This window comes from Schistosoma mansoni, chromosome 4 (assembly GCF_000237925.1).
Source record: "Schistosoma mansoni strain Puerto Rico chromosome 4, complete genome".
Taxonomy (NCBI): domain Eukaryota; kingdom Metazoa; phylum Platyhelminthes; class Trematoda; order Strigeidida; family Schistosomatidae; genus Schistosoma; species Schistosoma mansoni.
Window position 1 is genome coordinate 22024136 of NC_031498.1, and position 24051 is coordinate 22048186.

Below are 24051 nucleotides of genomic sequence, written 5' to 3' on the forward strand. Positions count from 1 at the left end.
GCCATATATATATATATATATATATTCAGTTGAATTTAATGTGAAAAAAAAATTGGGTGGTTTTTGTATATTAGTTCAATGTTCGGAAATAGTTTTCGTCTTTGCAACTGATATCAGTTGACGAACCATGAAAAAGTATAAATCAATCGATAACTGATCTGTTTTAGTATAAGAAAAAAGTCGACAACACCTCTACGATCAAACTTGACATTTTTAAGCCTTACAGTGAGATAATCATTTAATGGAATTACAGATCTATCTTGAACCTAGTCAAAAGTGAACGCATGTTCATGCTCATCAAATGATGTAATTCCTTGAGGACTTTTTTTAAATAAAATACATTGAAAATCTTTTAAATATCACTTTTATGAATTAAAAATCAACTGTGAATACTTTCACTAACCATAGAGTGGCAAGCAGAATTGCTTTTCAGTTTCCAGTGCACTGAAGTTACTAGACTCATTGAAGTAACACCACAATGGATAACATAAGATATTTCGATAAAATCAAATTGAAGGATCTACACCTTTATAATTGCTAATACGACTTAAAAATGATGTATATTAAAACTTGAACATGAAAGTTACATGAGGACATAACACGTTATAAGGTACTACAGTAGAGAACGTCACTGATAACACAATGGGGCTATTTATTCAGACTGTCCAACTGTTTATTAACTGGTGTATTAATCAGTAACATCTTTAAGTGTGACGCTGAAAGACAAAGGTTATAATCTTACGAGGGGAAAAGCTTGCTCAATGTTGCGAACGTACTTTCTCATGAAGTTCACAAAAACAAAAAACTCTAAACCAAGTTGTTTAGACGGTTTAGCCTAAATAACTGTGCAAAGCATACTAATTTTTGAGAAAGCCTTCTTTACGTGTCGATTACTGATTCGCTTAGAATGATTTCATTTCATGATTATTGACTAAAAATTAGACAGTTCTCTATAAACCATTTGATCGGATAATAATTCATGACTTATAGAGTAACGTGTTTTGAGATGAACACTTAGGATTACTAAGAGGTAATGTCGTGACCTATAGAACTGACAAAGTTAAAATTGAGGCGAATACCTCTTAATGGTGGTTTTCATAATTGATATCACAGTTTGACATGGTTGAGAAGCGTGAATCGTTTGAAATAGAATAAGTGATAGAATTTTATTGTAGTCTGATGGGCTGGGGGATTTTAGACATGATGTACCTGTGAAAGAGATAAACAGCTTACATCCCGTCTTAGGGTTAAGAAATAGCCAGTAAATCACAGACGCGTTATGCTGTCGCGGAACGCCTAATTAAGGTCTCAACCTGAAAGTCCTGGTTTAATTTAGACGAATGCATGAAAAATAACGGTTATTTGTGTACATAATCATTCGGTTTTGCCAATTAAAGCCTCTCACATTTCTCAGTCTTTCCACTCGTATATCTGGTTGGAAAAGCGTGTAGGAAGGATACGCATCTGAGTCGATATTGATACTTCCGTGGGCTGTGATAGTAATTACTCTACTTCGACTTCAATAGCGTGAATGAGACTACTTCTTTTCTCTGCACCGGTAATTAAAGTAAAAAAAAAAGTTTTGCAGGTGAAGCTATTTTATGTTGACCCAGTGTAATCAATCAAAATACATTAAATTTGTCGATCATATATCAATCAAAAACGACCAGAACCTTTTAAACTGAGTGATTTTCATCAACTCAAAATATCGTAAGAATGTATTGGAATTCTGTGTATAGTACTTACACTGAATAATTTACTGTAATAGAATTTTAGCCTGATTGGGAGAGACCATAATTTATGGAAAAACCAATCCTATGTAAAATAACACATCATGGATTTTGGCGCGAGATTCATCGGTCCATATGGCTAAATAGCATTTCGGCATTATAGCTAATGTCAGTTCGTGATGAAGAACTTAACTCTAATTCCTAGCCTTAACGTCCAACTGTAAATTCTAATATCAGTTCATTACACTAATTTAAAACCCTCATTTAACCCTAGTAAGTAGGTGGATATTCCTAAGGTCACTTAAGCATCACCTTAAGGTCGTCCACAAATTACAGTCACACACCCAATTTATATTGGTTTGATCACTGTACGTTGTAGTTTGAGACTGAATATCCCCAACAGATATGAAGGATCGTAACATAGCCACAAGAAAAAATCTCCAGATAGATTTTGTATCGATTTTGATTAGGAGATGGGTGATATGTAATTATCAGATAACGGAAAGGTAGAAATCTAATTTCTTATAACTTGCATGCAAAATTCATTGTTAGCCAAAGAATACAGTTTACCACTTGTATTAATTTAGACGGGAAAAAGTGGAGTTTAGTGGGGAAAACACGTGGTTGTTTTTTAAACCAATGACGTTAAGTAAGTTGATGGTATCTTAAAAAGCTTAATTGGATTCCAGATAAGTTTATATTTCAATATTCTATGATAAATTCCTGCAGACTGAGGAGAATTAAAAACAAACTTAGTGAGATATGACGAAGATTGGTCATATATTTCGAAAACTAAACCCTGATTCCTAGAAAATGCACTTCTTTTTTAAGTGAAACAGGAGAACCACTTTACATTAATTTATCTCTTTATTAATCAACAATATTATGTTGTTTAGTCCTTGATAATGATAAAAATTTATCAGTTAAGATCCCAATGCGATTTAAGAACTAAATGACTCGATACACTTGACGTCAGGTAGTTGGAAGTCAACAGAGAACTTCCTTTTATATATTTAGTGACAGTTTTTGGAAAACGTTTTGCGGTAAAACACGTTACTATTAAACCATTAGGATTTCTTGAAACAAGTTCTTGCAGTAAGATGTAGGAAAAATGATCAAAAATGAACTTTCTGATAGACGCACAAAAGTATACCTAATAAATCCCAAGTTCACAATTACATTCCTAACCAGTCTGGAATATTTGGCTTTTTCCTGTACATGGTGCCTTTCGATGGATGTTCTTAACTTTATTACGGCCGCATTTAACTATTTGTCAGTCTCTGAACTTACAGTTTTTCTGATGTTTTCATCCTACCATTGTACATTACACTTTGTTTAATTTTCCGCCTATTTTATGTTACTATCTAGGCCTTTCAACATGGTGTATAGGCATTATGGAATGGTTTCTGTGTTGTTACGATCGGAATATTACGGAATCGTAACTTTATAAATGAATTAGTTCTATCTCTTTTTAATTATTATGATACCATTACTAGTACTACATCAAGTATTCCCGACCGTAACTGCTACCTGACGTGATGGACGGGCTTGCATGTTGTAATGATTCAATCGAGGTACATTAGCTGGAACATTCGTTCGTTTAGGTCTTATCATATCAGATAAGTCGTTTAGAGGACGGTAGGGCTGAAGGCAGCAACTTAAGGTCCGAGAGTGGAGTCGTACTGATGACTGTACAAGAGTGTGACAGCAGTAAGGTTTTTTTCTTAAATAACCGACATTTGCAAACAAAGCTGCCTTCTCATACGGAAAGGAGGTTAGAAGGTGTCAACCGCAAAAATGTCACAGTTCACCTTACCCCATTGATTTCAGTCTCCGGTCGTAAGGCTGTTTGATGTACGGCGATAATACATTAAGGACGTCCCATAAAAAGATCGCGTGTGACAGACATCGGGTACGTGTCCGTTGAGCTCTGTGGTCACCCTCCCAGGTCGCTAAGATCCGTACTAATCCAGTTTCCTTTTCAGATCCCTTATTAAGAAATATTTTTCCACGATTTGGGTAGTTGGGAAATGATAACTGCCTCCAAACCTTTAAAAGCCCTCGAGGAAGACTAGCTCATAACCAAACCTCATCTTCATGCCACTAACTCAGTTAATCACTGTGAGTAAGACATTTTAGTTTTAAAATAGTTTTATTCTAGCTTAATACTCATAAGTAACTTGTACATTTTTATAAGTTCAAACCGTATTCTTAAAATCTAAAAGTGGGAACGTCCCAGTTAAAGCAGTAAGCATTTCTGAATTTTAGTGTACAGACACTACACAAGATAGCCTCTATCCAAAGATATACAGTAGTACCTAGTTTACCCAACAAATTATGAGAAACTCCTTTTTTATTAATTTATTATAACGCGTGTACACGTGTACTCGTAATCAGAATACGAGTAAAGCTGCATTGTACTAACAGAATCATTTCAATTAAGAAAACACGATGAGAACAATTTGCTCAGGGAAAGTTGCAAATACTCTTCACCGATTAGTAACGAAAATAAATAGCTTAATATAAGTCACACATCAACTACGAGTGTGTGTAATCCGTCAAACTTATCTTTATCCTCAGTCAGTCACAACGTAGAACTTCGTACGCACGTACGTACATCAGTTCGAGTTGCCATACCACATTAGCACACAGATGCAGTTGTCGATTCAAATCCCATAATGGTAGAAGTAGTAAGAGTATAAGCATTATGTGAACGATTAGGGTTTGAAGATGCTATTAAAGGAGTATAATCCAATGAAATAAATTTGGAAACAGAAAAAAGACAGAGACATGAAGAATTCGGAAGATTAGAATTTGACAGAACACGAGGAGTGGATGCACCTTCGCCATTGCAAACGATTTTGAGCCATGTCATTCAAGGTTTCTAACCATCGGTTGCTATCATCTCGCGAATCCCAACCAGATAGTCTACACCTACCAACATGGCTCAGTCCAATTGTCAGTGACTTCATGGATTTGTGCCAAGCCTTGGTCTGGCCGCCCTAGCTTTCTTCCAACCTACTCCTACACCATGGAACATTGCACGTCGGGGTAGTCGGTGGTTGGGCATACGTAACACGTGTCCAAGCCATCACAACTGATGAAGTTTCACTACTTCATCAATCGATTTGCCATCCTTACCTAGTACCCGTTTTCTAACATTACTTACCCGGTGATCCCAGGATATACGAGCAATGCTTCGAAGACACCAATGATCGAATGCTAGCAGCCTACGAATATCCTCTACTCTTACCGGCCATGTTTCACTGCCATAAAGTAGGATGGAACGAACTGCTGCACAGTAAACTCGTCCTTTGGTTGCTAGACGGGTATCTCGCCTACGCCATAAATGACGCAGGTCGGCGAAAGCTAGACGAGCCCTCTGTATCCATGCTGAGATTTCGCCACACACTAGACCACAAGGGCTGATGAGACTCCCAAGATAAGTGAAGCGGTCAACACTACTTCACTTCCTATCATTAGTTCAGGTGCTGATGCAACCCAGTCCTGAAGTAATATTTCGCTCTTCGAAGGGGAGAATCGCATCCCGAACATGCCTGCATCCTACGGTTAGTGATATCACTAGGCTGTCTAAACAGAAGTACGAGGAGCCAAACTCAAACTCGCAAACTGATGGTAGAGAGTTTAATACTTTAATCATTATTAGGCTAATAATCTATACGCAAAAGTGAATAAAAAACGCAATTAAGACGGCCTATCATATCTTTCCAATTAAAATACAAGTTGCTTGTACAACAATAACGGCAAGAATACTGGCTACAATCATAATTGAATTGACTTAGTTCACTGAAAACAATCGCCAAATTTTTCTTAAAAAAATGAAGCTTAAAATTAATCTTTTTAAACGTAAGTGTACGTAAATGCACTTTGAATTAGCAGAGAGTTGATTAGCTAATACTGAAGTGTAAACCTAATGAATACAATAATATTGTTTCCAATATAGATATCTAAGTGGAGAGGTGAGTTTGAAGTGGTCGCTTGTATGTGTAATATTACGTGTGCATGTGTATACATAAAACTCGATATTTAAACAGAAATCAATTCAGTAAAGATGATGGAGAAACTTAAGTAAACCGGTGAAATTTCGTATGTACTAAAACTGAAGGTAATTAAGAAACTTATTGGTAATTTTAATTGGTTCTTCCATTTGAACTAGGAAAGAAAACAATTCATTAAGTTTCTCATAGATTAAAATTATAATTCACTTATTATTGTTATTGTTTATATTGATTGTATACTTGAATGTGTCCTGAAACAATTATGAGACATGTGTGAACAATGAAAAGAAAGAATATTTCTAATTTTTACAAAATTAATGGGTTGTTATTACTTTCTTATCTAGGTCAAGTGTTTCCAAGAAATAAATAGGTTTCGTATGAATATACTTGGATGTAATAATGTGTTGATTACTTAGATTTATAAACTGCAGTCTTTGGTTGTTATGAATGATAAATTGTACAAGGTGCATCTAGGAGGATATTATTTATAGCTATCACTCGGTAGTTTCTTTTTGAATCAAATGTTACGGTCATTTGTGCAAAAGTATACACCGAGAGATATGATTTCCAGTGACCTCTCAGTATAGTCTTTTTGCATGCTTGTCATTTAAATTGCAAAAATTCCTGATCCTTGGAATCGAAAAATCTGTTATTAGATTTACAGTGGTGGAAAACTAATTGTGGTAACAGTATGTAAACAAGCACAAAAAATTATTGTCATGAGCAATATGATTTGATAAAACACTAAAGTGACTGAATTAGAATCTGCTAACAATTGATCTCCATGGGTATATATTCTAGGGAACAAAAGCACTGATCTCCTAGCTAAATAAATTGATATATATAAAAGTAAAATTTTGGAGTTAATATTTCCACTTGATTCTACGCAACACACTTTATATCAACTTAAAAAGTGACCGGTTATTGTAAACGTGTTAAACAGGAGTAAACCTGATATTAGTGTGAGCGTATACTTAACTAAGGTTGTTTAAATTTCGAACTACGGTAAAACCGAAACATTCTCACACTAAAAGTGAATTCAAGCACCTCTTCATCATTTGTTTCGTCGACTAGTCATTACAGCGAGCAACAAGTTTTGTTGCAAGAAACCAAAAGTAGTATATTTACAGATTTTCTAAGTATGAATGAGCATCGGATTCCCTCCAATGTAGTGTATCTGAATAATGTTTACATACAGTTATAATTTATATTTATCAAAGTGCATGAACCACTGATCTTTAGAATCAGAATTAGTTCAACTTGGACGTTTGAAGTAAGGTACCAAAGGCTATTGAAATTCTCTTAATTTAGACTCGTGTGACAAAAATATAAATAAGTGATCATACTAGCCTAAGCATACTAGTATTTAGGACGCTCACTACGGTCCAAACCATACTAAATCCCAAAGCAGAGTAGTGTAATAGCTTAACTGGGTAGACTGACTGGTTACTTACAGTGAAAAGTTAATTGTATTTATAAACTGTTCTATTATTTGGTGAATTGGAATTTTGAGTTCACTTAGTTATAAAAGTTACTGCCACACCACTAGCTTCTGTAGAGAGAGGAAATTATTTCGTTGAGAACGGGATCTTTTAGTATAAACTCGTAACGTAGACTTCTTTCAGGATTTATGGGCGTTTACCCACAGATAATCATACACTACTTTAGAGAACTCACGGTAGCGTTATTCCTATCATTAGAACTCAAAGCAGTAAACAAACGCAAACGATGATTTATAAAACCCGAAGTTAAGACGACATATTATTGGTTCAAGGAATTTTATGACATATGTAAGATTATGCAAACATAAACAAATAATATTGCATGAATCGGTATGAAATATCGAGAACTTACAGCTTCATGAGATAAATAGAGGTCTCCATTGCTTCCAATAAGAGAATCGTAAAACTGGAGCTCCCTCACCTTGTAAGCCTCAAGATCAGCTCCAGTAAATACAAAGTTCCATTGAAATAAGGTTTCGAACACACATAAATTGAGAGCCATGTCAAAAACAATACTTTTCGATGGGTCCCCACTCTTTCGGCACATCATCAGATTCGCTAGACGATTCAATGATGTTAGGACAATTTCGTCTACCGTTGGGGCTAGAATAATTATATACTTTTGTATGAACAAAATTACCAGCATCAACACGAGATAATAAAGTAAACCATGTCACTTTGAACTCGTTTATTATCTGGATGTTGTTTTCATCCTCTTCGGTGAGGTGCATTTTCGCCTTAATTTGGGCTGCTGACAAAAGACGTAGCTACTAAGGTACTAAGTACAATGTTATCACATATTCAGCACATATGTAAAACTACGAAGCTCCATCCCAACCTAATGAAGCGCCACACGACAACAAATAATGTACTGATTCATTCAAAAAATAAGAGTTAAGTTCAGTTCATAACATTCTTCTAGCTTACGATCGGCATATCATAAAAAATTTCATGTATCAAAGATTTTTTGTCCATCCTTGACTTGATCGATAGTCCAGTATCTAGTTTCTGTTTCAGTTTGGGAGGGATAGGATCTGAGCGGACTGTGTTGGTCCTAACGATATGGTTATTCACTTGATCCTACTGCTTTGCACCGTGTGGACAGATAGAGCTTTAACTATTATTTAAGGTGCGTAGTTCTATTTATTGATGAGTAAATGGGAAAGTTAGTGGCCAGCTGACCAGTAGTTTGTTCTGGGCTAGTGAACCTTCCTGTAGTGTCCTCGTGAGTTCTCTGTCCCGGAAGGCAAGAATGTCCAAGGACTATCGGCTGTAGAACCTTTATTAATTAATTAAGAGGCCGAAATCAAGATACATCTAGCCCTCCTATATGACAAAAATGACAGGTTTAGTGTAGTCAGTCTGGCTACTTTTAGACAATACTTAAGTTTCGAAGAAACAAACGCTTTACACAAAATGTAAACTGCTTTGCCATCTGCGCGGCTTAAAGCTCCTAGACCGGTGTTTGCCTGGACAGCAGGTAGCTCAGTATTGTTCACTGAGTGTTTATCTATACCTTGATGACCAATATGCAACTTCACAAGCTTTAGAGCATTTACTGGCAACCACGAAATTTTATACTATTCACATCATTTCTGTATATAATTGTGAAGCTCAAAACTATCACCTTTATTTTTAATCGCTCTCCATACAACAAAGCCTATGATGAAAGGAGACCTAATTCCTTATCTACGCCTGTTACCCTCTGTGGAGGAGCAGACGCCTCTCACCAGAATTGTCATTCGAACAATGTTCCTTGTAATGCTCACCAGATATTTCTAATCGCTATTCATTCTTTTCATGTCTGCTTGCAATTCTCGATGTAGTGTGTTCATTGGTCTTCCTTTTCTCCTTTTCCCTTCTGGATTCCAAGTCAAGGTTTGCCTCACGATACAGTCTCATGATTTTCACTATGCATGTTCCATTCATATCCATCACTTTTTCCTCTTCAGATGGAACCCGGTTTGTTCTCTCCCACAGTAGACTGTCGCTGATGATATCCAGTCAACAAACACTTTCTATATTGTGTAGGCAACTGTTTATAAATACTGGTACATTTTAATAACGGTTGTGGCAGTTCTCTAAGTTTCAGCCCTGTACAGTAGAACTGTCTTGACGTCCGTATTGAAGATTCTGACGTTGGTATTGGTCGACAGTTAATTTTAGTTCCATGATGCGTTCTCATGGCCAAAGAATTTGATATACAATGACTAGTTCCATTCAATCAATTGTTCAACGATGATCCGTAGTGTCACGACTTAGTCTGTGCATGACCAATCGTTACGAATCCAGCCTTTTGATCTGGAAGTTAAACGTCTTTGTGTATGCGTTTGTGTTGAAATATTGTGCTACCTATTACCAATTTCTTGAATGCACATAGATTTGCAAATCTCTCCCCATTTCATTCCTCTTTCCCAGTCTATGTCGTCCCATTATATATTCAAGTCCTGTGTTGTCCACTCCGACTTTAGCATTCAAATCTCCTATAATGATGGTGAGTTCCTTTCTTGGGCATTTATATATGATTAATTGCAGCCTCGAGTAGAACTGATCTTTAATGTCGTCGTTGCTACCATTGGTGAGTGCACAACATTGTGTAACATTCATTGTAATCCCCTCCTTTGTTTTGAATGATGCTTTAATGATTCTGGATCCATGAGATTACTATCCTACGAGTGCATTAGTGCTTCTTTGGACAGCAACTCCCTAGTGTGTTCAGTATTTTCGTCTTCGTGACAGGAGTACAGCAGCATCTCTCCCATACCTAACTTTTGCTCTCTAGCCTCCGTCCAATCGATTTCATTGACTCCGAGATTCGTCAAGCTATATCTCCTCACTTCCGCAGCTGCTTTATTGGTCTTACTGGTCTCCCACATTGTTCGGACACTCTATGTACCTATACTAATTGTTGTTTGGGGAACGAGAACACAAGTTGGGACAATCAAATGTATTTGAACACAAAATTACAGAACATCTTGGTGAAGTTTGAGAACCATACAGTGAATCCTTAACTTGCAAAATGTCGATCAATTATCTCCAGTTTGACTGTTCCTTTTGCAAATATCAGTCAATCGTCTCGGACTTCATTGTTGCTGAACTTCCATACCAGTTGCTTTCTGTTCCCATTCTTTTCTCCTCATTCTTCTCGACCTTCTGCTGCCAGACATTATAATCCTGGCTAGCGTTATATATAGTTGCTTCTTCATACGTTGTACCAAGGCATATGTATTAGCCATGGTAAATAATTTTTGTTCGAAAGACTTTTCAGACAACTCTGTCCTTAGGAGTCATTATCAAGGTTTGAAATAAATCGAGCACTGAGTAGACTGTTAATAATAAAGAGTAATATATTTGTGATATCCCAATGAACAGTAATATTAGGTTTTAAAATATCCTACTCGTTGGTATATCACAAATATATTGTTTTTATTAACTCTGTCCTTAGATTTTTCAATCCACACAAGGTGCACCAGAGTCTTTTGAAATAAAATATCGACTACTAGGGAAGCAAGTGTTGAGTTTGTCTAGTAAAGCCTTTTTGCTTCGCATTTCTGACTAGGCTACACCAAATAGCATAACTTTCAACTGTATTGCGAGAGGCAAATAAATAATTCTCGCGTTTCACCTTCACAGGATATTTGTTTGTTAACAGTAAAGGACGTATTATACCTAATGAATAAAGCTACTCCTCAGCTAACCTTCTGACTTCTTTCGACCCTTACCAATGTAAAGTCTCCAGTAACCCGTTCCCTATTATATATAGACCGGGCCAGCGAAATTCCTATGACAGCGAATAAATTCTACTTGACTGAGTATATTTGTACTCCTAGCACTGAAAACTTGTCAGACAATTATTGGTGTTTTGTGTAACAGATCCACAGACCAAATAAATGGCTTCATACTGGAATCAGACTAGCTTCAACATGGTTTTCCTCCAAGACCTAGAAATTTGAAAATGTACAATTCTGAGGACTTTTTCATCTTAGTTTTAACTTTTTCCAGCTTCTAGCTTTTTCATATGGTCGGTAGAAAACATTTACTCCGGACAAAAATTCCTGATTCCTTCAGTTTGTGTCCTACGTGCAATAGTCGTTTAAATATTCTGGAAATCTTACTCCTCTTCTAGAACGCGTTGTCTTAGGTTTATTTTCAGACGTTGACGAAGTATCAACGTGCGTGTCGGCTCTCGGATGGGGTACTACAAGTGTGGGAGCCGAGTCGTCCGATTGTACCGAAAGAAAATCGATGTAGATAGGATTTCCTTCTAAGTACGCCCTTTGAAGCGATCGATACTGATGATATCGTTAGTGCTGTTCTTATCGACTAGGTTCATGTTGAAGGGTCCTTCGTATGCTGATTCGAGAGGTCGTCGATGTGAGTCTCGACGAACGAAGATATGTGTACCATGTCGTAAGTCAGGTTGAACGAAAACATCAGTTGATTGCGGTCGAGTGTAAGCAAGTTCAACTGAATGCATTGCGTTTGTAAGCTTGCTCGTGTGAGAGTTTAGATCCATGTTCAATGAAGAAGATGAAGGATCCACGAATTCTCCTGGAAGTCGGAGCGTCGTTCTATAAACAAGTTGAGATGCAGTGTATCCAATGTTAGCCTTCACTACATTGCGTATACCTAGCAAGACGAGTGGAAGAGCGTCTGTCCACTGTGAAACGTTTGTAGCTGATAGAGAAGCTTTAAGTTGTCAGTGAAAACGTTCTACCAACCCGTTTGCTTGTGGGTGGTAGGCGGTCATTCGGAAACGCGTGATTCCTAATAGTGAGGTCAGACAACGGAAAAGTCCAGATTCGAACTGACGTCCACGGTCTGTAGTGATCGTGGAAGGGCAGCCGAAATTTGCAACCCATCGTTCACGAAAGCCAGAGCCACAGTTTCAGCAGTAATGTCCTTAATCGGTACTGCTTCTGGCCATCGAGTGAAACGGTCTTCGCAGGTTAAGAGACATGAGTATGCATTTGAACCTGGTAAGTGTCCTACCAAATCCAGATGAACATGGTCGAAACGAGCATCAGGGGTTTTGAAAGAGCCTAAGGGGCATTTGTTGTGTCTTATGACCTTAGATTTCTGGCAGCTTACACAGGAGCGTGCCCACTCCCTCACGTCTTTATTCATGCCAGGCCAGCAAGACCGTTCGGCTATGAGCTTGATGGATGCACGAAGGCCTGGATGAGAAGGTTTGTGCAACGCACTTAAGACGTTGCGTGGATAATGTTTTGGTACTATTGGGCGATCCCTACCTGTAAACGTGTCACATAGCAAGGTTTCTTTACCTGTTCCCATCTGTTTAATACGCAGTTTTAGAGTTGTTGAGGATAACTCATGTTGAAGATCAGTGTCTTCTTTTTGAAGCTGGACGAGTTCTAGTAGGCCGATTCCTTGGAAACTGTCAAGGAACTTATACGAGACAAGGCGTTCGCAACTACATTGTTTACTCCAGAAATGTGTTGTATATCTGAAGTAAACTGCGAAATGTAGTCGAGTTGTCGAGACTCTCATGGTGAGTACTTGTCTGAAGAGGAACTTAAAGAGAAGGTAAGAAGTTTATGATCGGTAAAAAGTGTGAATTCTCTTCCTTCGGTAGAATGTTGTAAATGCCGTACAGCATAGTACATAGCTAGGAGTTCCCTACCGAACGTGCTGTACCTCGATTCAGCGATGCGTCTACCGCGATACTAATGGGCGCTTGAGTGTCCTGATGTGCAAGCATGGTTGCCTTTGCAATAAGTCCCTTAATTAAGGAGAATACTTTTCGCGCGGTGTCGTCTAGATTAATTGATTTCGCATTTACACGGAGTTGGTTGGTTAACGGATTCATAATGGACGGGCATTTAGGTATGAACCGTCTATAGAAACTTACTAACCCGTCAAATGCGCGCAATCCTTTGATGGTGGTCGATTCTCGGTTATCCGGAATGGCCGTCACTTTGCTTCCCAGAGGTCGGATGCCTTGAGCATCAATAGTGTCCTAGGAAGTCTAAGGAGTCGGTTCCGACTTGGCATTTCTGAATGTTTACGGTAATGCCATGCCTTTGAAGTCGTTCAAAAACAATGTCCAGATGCTGGAGATGTGATTCTCTGTCTGGACTTGCTATCAGACAGTCATAGACATATGCATGTACGAAGTTGAGACCTCGGAAAACGTCATCTATGAACCTTTGGAAGGTTTGAGCAGCATTTCTGAGGTCGAAAGGCATTCGCGAAAATTCGTAGAGTCCGAAGAGAGTTGTGATGGTCGTTTTTGGAATATCGTCAGTAGCCACGGGGATTTGGTTGTAAGCTTTAACTAAGTCGATTTTCGAAAAGACAGTTGTACCTTTCAAGGTAGCTGTCAAATCGTGAATGCGGGGCAACGGGTAACGATCGAGAATGGTTTTCGCATTCAGACGCCGATAATCACCAGTTGGACGCCAATCTTTGCTGTCCTTTTTAAAGACCATATGCAAGGGAGATGACCATGAGCTATTTGACGGTCGAATGATTCCTAACTCTATCATGTGGCCAAACTCGTTTTTGACCAACCACAGCTTTTCGGGAACCAGTCGGCACGCTTTCGAGGATACAGGTGGTCCTGTAGTCGTGATGTGATGTGTGACATTGCTGGTTACACAGGGCAATTTTGGTTGCGTTTGGTATATCCCAGAGTACTTATCGAGTAATGGTTGATAAAATGGGCTTATTGTGTGCCTATTTGTGGCTGGGGATGATTCGCAACCGGGAAAATAGGTTACGCAAACAGATAACTCAGTGTTTCCGTCTACTAGCCTTCGTTTGCGCGTATGGATGAGCAGATTGTAATGTTTTTGGAGGTCCATACCAACGATCGGCATAGAAACATCTGCAACAACGAAGATCCAGTGAATGGGTTTGCGTAAACCCACGTTAAGGTAAACGTACCTTTTACCATACGTAGCAATCGGTTTTCCATTCGCCGCTTGTAAGCTTAAAACAGACTCGTGAAATCTGTCTTTGGAATTTGCGGGAGGAACGCTAACTTCTGCGCCAGTGTCGATGAGGTAGCGAACTTTCGTTGTCACATCTGCGACGTATAAAAGACGGCTGTGTTCGCCAGCTATGGTTGCCGTTAACGCGTGCCGTCTGGGAAGTTTCCCGAGTTCTTATTCGTGTCAGTCGATTTTGAAGTCGGATAATTGCAGGGTTTCCTGAAATTTCTAGAAGACTTGCCATACTGGTTATGATACCAGCACCAGTCGGGGTTATCTGTCTCTCGTGGTCTAGAGACAGATCGCCTATTTGAAACACTTCTTCGAGGGGTTCTGACCATCTACGGTCATTACGACACCGGAGATAGCTTGTCAGTGTATGACATAGTTCCGTTTTGTCATTCGATGTCGTTTGAGGTTTTTCGTTGACTGAAAGGACCTCGGCATTAGTAGATTTCGTTATTTCTAAGATGCGGTCAGCAGATGCAGCCAGTTCGTCAACGGCGTTGTTTTAAAACGAGACGAGAACTACTTGCACCTGTTCAGGAAGTTTAGACAAGAAAAGTTGTTTGAATAGGCCTTCATCGAAAGTTCTTTGACCTATCACCTCTCTCATCCTAAACAACATATCTGTCGCAGAACCATGTTGCGAGTCGATGTTATTAAGGAGTTGGTCTAACCTTTTTCGGTCGGTTAGATATCCGCGTTTTAGAATCGATCGTTTAAGAGTTTCGTAAGGTTCCGAAACATCACTAGTAAACATACTATGTGTTACGTACCTGTTAAATTCGCGTGGTAGTGCCTTAACAACCGCGAGGAAATGTGAGCGTGAGTCCGTAGTGCCGTGCCCGTAAAATTCAACTTCTGCGTAGCAGAACCAGGCTTCGGTATTGTTCTGCCAAAACGGCATTAAGTGAATCGAGGGTGGGGGGATAGTCTTTAACTTAAGTAATTTAGGTGTCTGTCCCGTCATAGTAAAAAATCAAGTATTATAATGAACGAAAAAATTAATAATTCAAGTATGTCCGAAGACTCGAAAAAAGATACCACAATATATTAAAATCAAATAAAGCAAAACAATGATTTATGGAGTTCCAAAAAGGAACAGACTCAGTTTATAGTTTGGTGTACCAGATCACGTCGGTCTCACCACTGAAGATACCACCAGTATTGTAGTTTGACAACTCTTTACCAGTAACACCTTCTATAATCGAATCGCGCCCATCCAGTTAAAATCAGAAGTCAGAAGCAGGGAGGTTGGAAGATATATTTGATGGATTATCAATATATCGAGAAATGACTGATCTAATCTGGCTAATGATCGTAAGAGATGTTTCCCACGTCGTGCTGTGATGTGACCTGGTACGGATACATGACCGAGCGCCTTCAGCTAAACGAGTCCACTTAAACTAGTGTGGTCAGCATCCGATGTCGAACACTTACAAAGCTACTAATTTTGGGGGAATTATTTACAGTTACACTAGTTTTAACTACTTTTCCTGCTTAAAGCAGACTCAGCCTTACTACTGCATTTGCTAGATTCTTCTTGACTGCAACTGCTTAGAGATTCTACGTCAACGTTTGTATAGATAATGCCACTGTTATCTGACTCATTTCAACGGGAGCCAGTAAGGTCTCGTTTATCAGTAGCCCCCTAGCTACATTCCCTGTGAAAATGCTATTGATAACAAACTCATTAGATCCGAGTAGCATCAACGACACAACCACAAACATCAAGGTCTTCGACAATTTTTAAAGGCCTCAGGAGTTGGATTAGTGCAAAATTCGTAATACCAGACTTCGTGTTTATCCCAGCGCATACTATCGTCTACAGGGTAACGACATCCTGGAGGTTGACATTTCTCTTCTTATACTGCCCAGTTATTATTCAAAGGTTTTAAAATGACTTGAAAAAAACATGCAAAGGCAAGAACTGACAACCATAAATTCCATTTAAGAAGCAAACAAGGACCATTCATCAACGAGTCCAAAAATGCAGTAGCCAGGACAATTGTCGTACTGAGAAAGAATATAAGTGCTAAAAACTTTGCAAAACACGACAATCCTGTTATGTCCTTAGCTTTACGACCACCGCGAAAATACGATCGTCAAATTTAGACAAGCGAACTCATACGACCAGCCTAGGGTCCCGATCGGTCCTTTTCCCTGCCTTTCAAGTCCATTACACCAATCTTACCCTCCACGATATGAATCCTATATTTCACACAAACTGGGTTTATACACAAATCAAACAGACCACACCATACCATAGAACAGAAAATAACATTTGTGCAAGATCAAGCCCGAAAGTGGGCATAAATTAAGAATAGTAAGTTGTATATTAATAGTCTATAGATCAAAATACGGCTTATAATAAAAGGAATATGAATATACACAATCTAGTTGCGCAGCAGTTATACAATAAGAATATACGTATAATATTAGTCCATAGATAGATCCCAATAGTTACCTTTCATTATTCTCCTCGGGATATAACAAATCATTTTGTATTTTAACTGAAATTGATTAATTTGTAGTAAGAATGATAGTGTTGACACGTAGTAAACTATCAAAACCATAAAAGTTGTTATCGCCGAATAAGTAGTGGGGTATTTGGAACTTTCCTAGTCGTCTTTCGGATTATCGTTAATATCTTTATTGTACAGTTAGTAGAAAAATTTATTATTGTATTTCTGTATTATCTTTACTGTAAGCTTTCAGTGACCCCACCTCATGTTATTACACATTCTTCTATCCTTCAATTATTGCTGATCAATCATATATTGTTCTCTCCGCCCTCCATCACTTATAATTTGGTTGTTATCGGGGTGTGACTTCTTACTAAACGTTTCGTGTAGCCAGGCATTTTAAGTGTATTGATGCATGTGATTTCGGTTATGATCAAATTAATAACAATGGGTAACTAATCTACTCCCTATATGTGTCTTCTGATTGGCCACTTGACTAGGAGGAACTCTAGAATTAATAAGCGGTGAAGTTTCGCTGTTGTTCATTGGATAGTTTGCAATTGTAAAGCAAAGGGTCATTGGTCAGACTGGCAATATAGTACGTGGTGTCAATTAGAATCTCTAGTCACAGTAGAACAGCGTTTTCGTCAGAACATAAAAAGGTCAACTCAGAGAGGAAATGTAATGCTGTCCTTTTAAACGCCCTTCAATTACTGTTAAATATATACCCACAACGGTGACTCGGCCTTAGTAAGTAGTTTTTATGTGGTACACAAGTTGTAGTAGAAAAAGCACCACGCCTAATCATAAAAATGTTTTGCTATCTAGATTGCTGAATGTTAATTCCACCTGAAAACCTTCAGAGGTTACTGCCAGTTCCAAACCCGTGCAAGAGGAAAGGGTTAGGTTTAGAGTCAGAAGCTTTGTCTCATAAAAAATAATCTCTCCTCAAGAGCGCTAACCACAAAAACTTATCCAGACCATTCATACCCTGGCTTGAGGGTTGGAGATTCTTTATTTAGAAGAGTTAAGATGTCTCGTGGTGAAAGCCACTGTTCTTCAAGAGCTACGAGGTTGATGTTCGTTCTAACAACCAACAGTCAGTATACATGAATAGAATTGCCGGACACTGTGGAGAACCTGTAGGGCAAGTCAAACGGCATCAGAAGCAAGAAAAAATAGAGAAGACTAGCCTAGGGAGAGGTGATGTTGTATCCTCGTTGTGAAGAAGGACATGCTCCCCCACATAGCCAAACATAAAACTAATCGGTTTTTACCGGACGGCACTATAGAGTAACGGATCGAGTACACTTGCATCCATAAAACAGTCACAAGGTCTATTGAAAATATAAGAGCACGAAGATGAGATGATATACCTTCAGGTTATCATCAGGTGACAATCAAACTAAAACAGAAGCTAAGCAGGCGTTGTGTAGCTTGGTGAACAACACTACAAAGGTTTAACACAGGTTTCCCTCAAATTGCTAATTAACTCAAGGAGTTGAAGATAGCCTTCGAAAAAAGTCCCAGATCTTAAAAAATGTAGTAGAAGAGAAAATCATTATGAAGAACAAGTAGAAGGGAATTAAAGAAGCAATGACTCCAGCATTTCAGGAGGTGCTAAATCCCAAGAATCGCCAGCATAAAGAACGGATTTCTGTAGACCGTCTGGACATGACCCAAGGATAAAAAGCACAAGAAGATAGAAGTTAACATCACAGTGCAGTCCATATAGCTTCGAACGTCCAGGTGTGATTCACTAAACGACTGAGTCCAGTTATCCAGTAACTTGTTCGAGATTTTTCGTGTCTATTGGCAAAGGCTCATATTTTTACATTGTTGATGTTAGCGACAAGAATTGGTAAGTCTCTTTTGATATATGGGCATCTTGGTTGGATTGCCTCGACATTTACATTTCGTTACAAGTTTTGGTAAAGTTTGTTTGCGTTGATGAAATCGACCGATCGCTCAATCACAAGACAAAAGACACAGCAGTTCTTAACATTGCTGTTACCCGACATTTAATTCCACAGACGGTATGTCTTTGATGTTTCCAAGTCGTATGAAATAGTTAATTAGCAGAAGAATGCTATTCTACTGTGTTTTTCCAAAATGGTTACCATTACATATAGTTAGGTCAGCCTCCAGGTGAAAACAGTTTAGTAACAGCCTTGAAAAATCAAGTTTTTCAGTCACTTTTTTCCATGTATTATCATACCTTTGATTAACTAAGTGTTATATCAACCACTTAGCAAATGCTTATACGTCCATTACATAATCGCTACTCATCCAATTCATAAACATTGTAAAAATCTTTATAAATTCTTACAGTGATTACGCAATCCATCTTACCAATTGTCTAAATACAGATAGTTTTATCTTTTCATTTTTTTAAAATTTATTTTCAAAAGACCTTAATCATACAATTGTGGGTTGACACAGGATTACAAAATTAATTTCGATCATGAAAACTATCTACAGTCACAATCTGTGACCACATAATATGATGTTATCTCTCAATTCTAACAAGCAGAAGTTACATGATGAATATATTTTGTTCTGCTTCCATTCTTATTCTCACCTAATTTAAATTCATAAAAGGGAACTAAATTATATGGAATTAACTTAGCTGTGGGGTTTGTGAAGAATCGTCCAATTTGAAGTTTATTTTCAATACAGGCTAATACTAAACATCAAGCTAATGTAAGTGAAATCCTTTAGATCTTTTCAGACAGTCGAATAAAAGCCCTGGATATAGGTTTCGTGTTAGCTGGGACTAATAAGTTGATACTCCCTATGAACTTCGAATACTCGTTAACTACTTTTATTGTCCGAAACTTTGCCAATGGACTATTTGGACCCCGACTGACCTATTATAAGAGTGAGATATTTACATTTGATTGATCATCGACTAGTAGCCTATGTTACATTTGTCTAGTCATGTAACACCAACCGAATCCTCTTGATTAAGTTTCGATGCAACCTCTAGCTAATCTAGCTAAAAAGCTAGCTAAACTAGCTAAGCTAGTTGTTTTACTCAATAGGCATACTGAGGTTAGATTTCTAGGGCAAATCCTAGAGGAGTAGAGGTGGTAAAAATACTCATGTTGATAGAAAAGATTAGGCACCGCAGATACAATTTGAGAAAATATAAACTAGTGAAGTATATAAAGTTATATGGAATTTAGAAAACTAGTGTCTAAAGGAAGGTAAAGAGTTAGTGTGCCGTCACCATTGAAAACGATTTCGAGCCATATGATTTAGGGTCTCGGTTACTATAATCATGTGGATCCCAGCCAGATGGCCTATACCTTTTAACATGACTTAGCTCCATTTTCAGTGACTTAGTAGATTGGTGTCGCATTTTAATTTGGTTGATCTAACTTTTTCCCAACCTACTCTTGCAACAAATAACGCTTTTCGAGGTAGGTGGTAGTTAGGGATACATAGCACATGTTCCAATAACCTCAGTTAGTGAAGATTTACTACCACACGAATCAATTTTTCATCTTTAATTAGTACCTTACTCCTATCCTAAGTATTACTTACTTCATGGTCCCGAAATACACACACAATGCTTAGTAGACATCTGTGATCGAATATCACTAACGTACGAATATCGTCTATTCTTATTGTTATCACATCCCATCTAAAGTTAGCAGTATGACTTGTCTCTTGGATCTTAAGTTGCTACCTGACATGGTAGGACCGACTGAAACCCTTATTCCAACCAATATAGCTCAGTTTAGTTATCGTCAAACCTAAATGGCAGATTTATGTTTAATCTACTGTAATTTACTTATAGTAAAAGAAATAGTAACAGCTAATGAGAAATTAAATAAAAAAACTTACAGGTAAAACACTACAGAAATATCATGAATCAATTGTTGGATCAATATACATATAAAAAGTGTGTCCTGAGTTGAATGATTTCTTTTCAATGTTTCTCGCTAACAACCATTTAAACTGATTATAAATTGTAAGATTAGTAGAAAAAAATGTCCATAAGTGAGTAGTTTCTAGATCATTCAGTAGCAAGTTTATTTATTGGAGATCCTTTTGATAGCTATCTCATAATCTTTGATATTGATCTGACATAGTTTAATCATGGAAAGCTTGATTTTTCTACTGGTATGATATAGATATTTATGAATTGATGTAATAACTTGTAAGTAATCTTATTACAATTAAAGGACATTCCATATCGGAAATAAGACATAATAACGATAAGAAATCGTTATAGTCGCGCTTGATTATGAATTAAGTAAACCTGGGTATATAAAATACTTTCTTTCAACTTACTGGTTCACGCATAGTGTGTTTTATTCATCGTTTCCATGTCTTGCATTTCTTGATGAGTACTTGTAAGAACTTACAAATCGGTTAAGTGCTCTGTCGCGAGACTGGTAGGTCCTGGGTTCGAATCTCGTGAGTGCGGGATCGTGGGTACGCACTGCTGAGGAGTCCCATAATAGGACGAAACGGCCGTCCAGTTCTTCCAGGTTTTCTGTGGTGGTCTAGCTTCAAATGAGTTCAACTATGAAAATATTAAATTCTCCACAAAACCCCTTCTGAAATTGAAATGAAACAACCACTTTACACTCCATTGTTTTTTCCCATTTGATATCTGTCTATGATACAAGCTAATTTCGAGTTAATGAAATCTATAAATTGGTAGTTTCTATTCGTCTCATTTGAGCTACTACTGAAAACCAGGAATTACTGGATAGCTATTTCATCCTAGTATGGGATTCCTCTCTAATACATATCCACGACCCTAATAGAAATCAAACCCAGGAACTTCTAGTCTCAAAAAAAAAGAAACTGTAAATTGATCATCATTGAATATTTTAGATTCTAACGTTCAAATTGAATCTCATTTAATTTTCGAAAAAAACTTTAATACTATAAAAATAGGCTTTTATACTATATAATAGACTATTCGGTGCGGGGGGGGAGAGGGTAGAGTTTTTTAAAAGATTATTTAAAAAATATTCTCATTTGATCAAATTGAAATCTTACTTATTATGTCGTCTAACCAACTGACAGAAAGGGGGAGATAGAGAGAAAGATAAAAAGAGTCAACATTTTATAATTTCATACCACTTGAGGAACGACTTATTAAAATTCGGTTCTCATCTCTAACTGCATTTTATTTAATTCCTAAGTGTTGATAATTGTGACATGTATTCTATTTTCAGCAGTTGTGTAACGCCCTCCTTCTTATCTTCAATACATAAAATGAATGTAATATGAGAAATATAATATTGACAATCACTTTTAACACATTAAATGATTACATCATCAATACATATCAGATAGATAAGTAGATAATGAGGTAAGAAGACAGGAAATAAATGTATCCACTTGAAAATCCCATTTCAAGAGAGAAATAAATAGGTTAGATTCAATGAAAAAAATATCTTGATTTATTCATGGGATGAATAGAGAAGAACTGTATGTAAGTAGGGGGGGATTAAGAAAACTGATAACAAGAACTATCGTTGGATAGGTAAATAGGTCATCTACGGTTTAATTTTTTTGGCAATATAAAAGTTATCAGATAAAAAGGAAGGTAACAGAGGTGAACTGGGAAAAAAAGAACATGGACAACAAACGGAATTTACTTCAAAATCTTGGGGAATTAGAAGTTTATTTATTACTACAAAATGCTAAATTATTACAATATTTTGATGCATTCATAAATCATGGTAAGTGTAAATATTATAACTTGTATTTACTTTGTCAAATATCTTGTATATTAATATTCCTTATGTGTAAAAATTATGTTTGAAATAATATCAGCGATTGAAATCCAAGAGATTCTGACGTTTCGTCCAGCAAACTTGTCTGGACTTCTTCAGGATAATGATCAGAATCATCAACTTTAAAATTAAATCAAGCACAGTAAAAGTTTGATTTGATGGTTAAACACTATGTATTTCTTCAATGATTTTAATTTTGATATTATCCTGAAGAAGTCCAGATAAGTTTGCTGGATGAAACGTTGGAATTATTTCAATTTCAATAGCTGAGATTAATTCAAATATAATTTTCACATGTAATGACATCTTTATACTCGGCGCCCAAATTTTGTCAAGCTATTCGTTCTAATACTGAGAAGAAATACTCGTATAAATTCCTTATAATTGTTTACTGAATGTTTACAACAACATTTGGATGTGGTTAACACTGATCGATTACTGATTATCAACTAATATCTTGCTGTCCAATCATTAATGCTATTTAAATTATATCAAGCAAATTGTAATATAGCCACCTGATTCAACGATCTAATATCATTTAACACTTTGATGTAAGTTAGTTGTAGATGATCTACACTGTGTCTCTGATCCAGGTTTCGTATTGATTAACTTATTAGGGAGGTATATTTTCAACTTTATCATTGATATCAATTTTCCCCATAAATTGACGTTAAATGGAAATTATTGAAAACTAGAAATATTGTAGGATTATCTTGTCTTACTGAGATTCTTCAACAACTAGGTCATTTGATTCTATACACGATAGAATTAATGATTATAATATTCTAATAATACTTTCACACCATTTAATCAGTATATAAATTTGATAATTAGAAGTATTTGAGTTATTGTATTATCTAGAAATCCCCGAAATAACTCAATTAAAGCCAAATAGATACTGTCTCAGTCGTCCAGAGATTTGGCGTTCGCTCACGAGACCAAATATCCTGGTTCCGAATACCATGTGCTGAATCGTGGATGCACACTTCCGAGGGGTCCCATACTAAGGCGAAACGGCCGTTCAGTGCATTCGCATTTTCAAATGTTGGTCTAACATTGATTTATTTACGATCTCAACTAAAACTAGACAATATCCATGACCCCATACTGATAATGTAATAAGCCCTATATATTTCTTTGAATATATGAATATGAACTTATTCATGTATTGTTTTATAACGATTCAAGTTTGAAATATATACGGTCATCATAACTGTGCAATTCTCTTAATAAAACTGTAACGGTTCACATCTAGACGAGTATACAGAGTACGATGAGTGAGAATAATTAAAACGAAGTTCTTGTACAAACAGTGTTCGTAAATAGTCTATTTCTATGATAGATATCAATAAAACGTGAGTGAATCTATGAATGAATGAGTTTTGTTCTATGGGAATTCTGTTTGTAAAAATATGTTACATATGAATACTAATTTGATAAGGTCAAAAACGATAACAATTTGAAAAGAATAATAACAAGAAAGTTTTGATGACATTTGAATGCTCTAAAGAAATGAAGTGAGCAACCTGCTGATGAAGCAAGTAACACTAAAGTGTGGTTAAGATCGCAGAAAGGAAAACAATTTAGGAGACTGAGAAATTCCAGAAGAGC

The 24051-nt window shown here is 37.0% G+C and overlaps 2 protein-coding genes across 2 annotated transcripts in view; one reads left to right on the plus strand and one right to left on the minus strand.

Moving 5' to 3' along the window:
- The window catches only part of Smp_144960 (hypothetical protein), a 46132-nt gene extending 38277 nt beyond the window's left edge, over window positions 1-7855 (minus strand). The window contains 1 exon segment of the mRNA XM_018797207.1: window positions 7604-7855. Within this exon segment, the coding sequence (XP_018652272.1) occupies window positions 7604-7801 (198 nt within the window). The 5' untranslated portion in view covers window positions 7802-7855.
- A 14425-nt stretch (window positions 7856-22280) lies between these two features.
- Smp_041960 (hypothetical protein) overlaps window positions 22281-24051 on the plus strand; it is a gene marked incomplete at both ends in the record, with an annotated part of 7608 nt that continues 5837 nt past the window's right edge. The window contains one exon of the mRNA XM_018797208.1: window positions 22281-22386. Coding sequence (XP_018652273.1) covers window positions 22281-22386 — 106 coding nt within the window. The remainder of the gene's footprint in view (window positions 22387-24051) is intronic.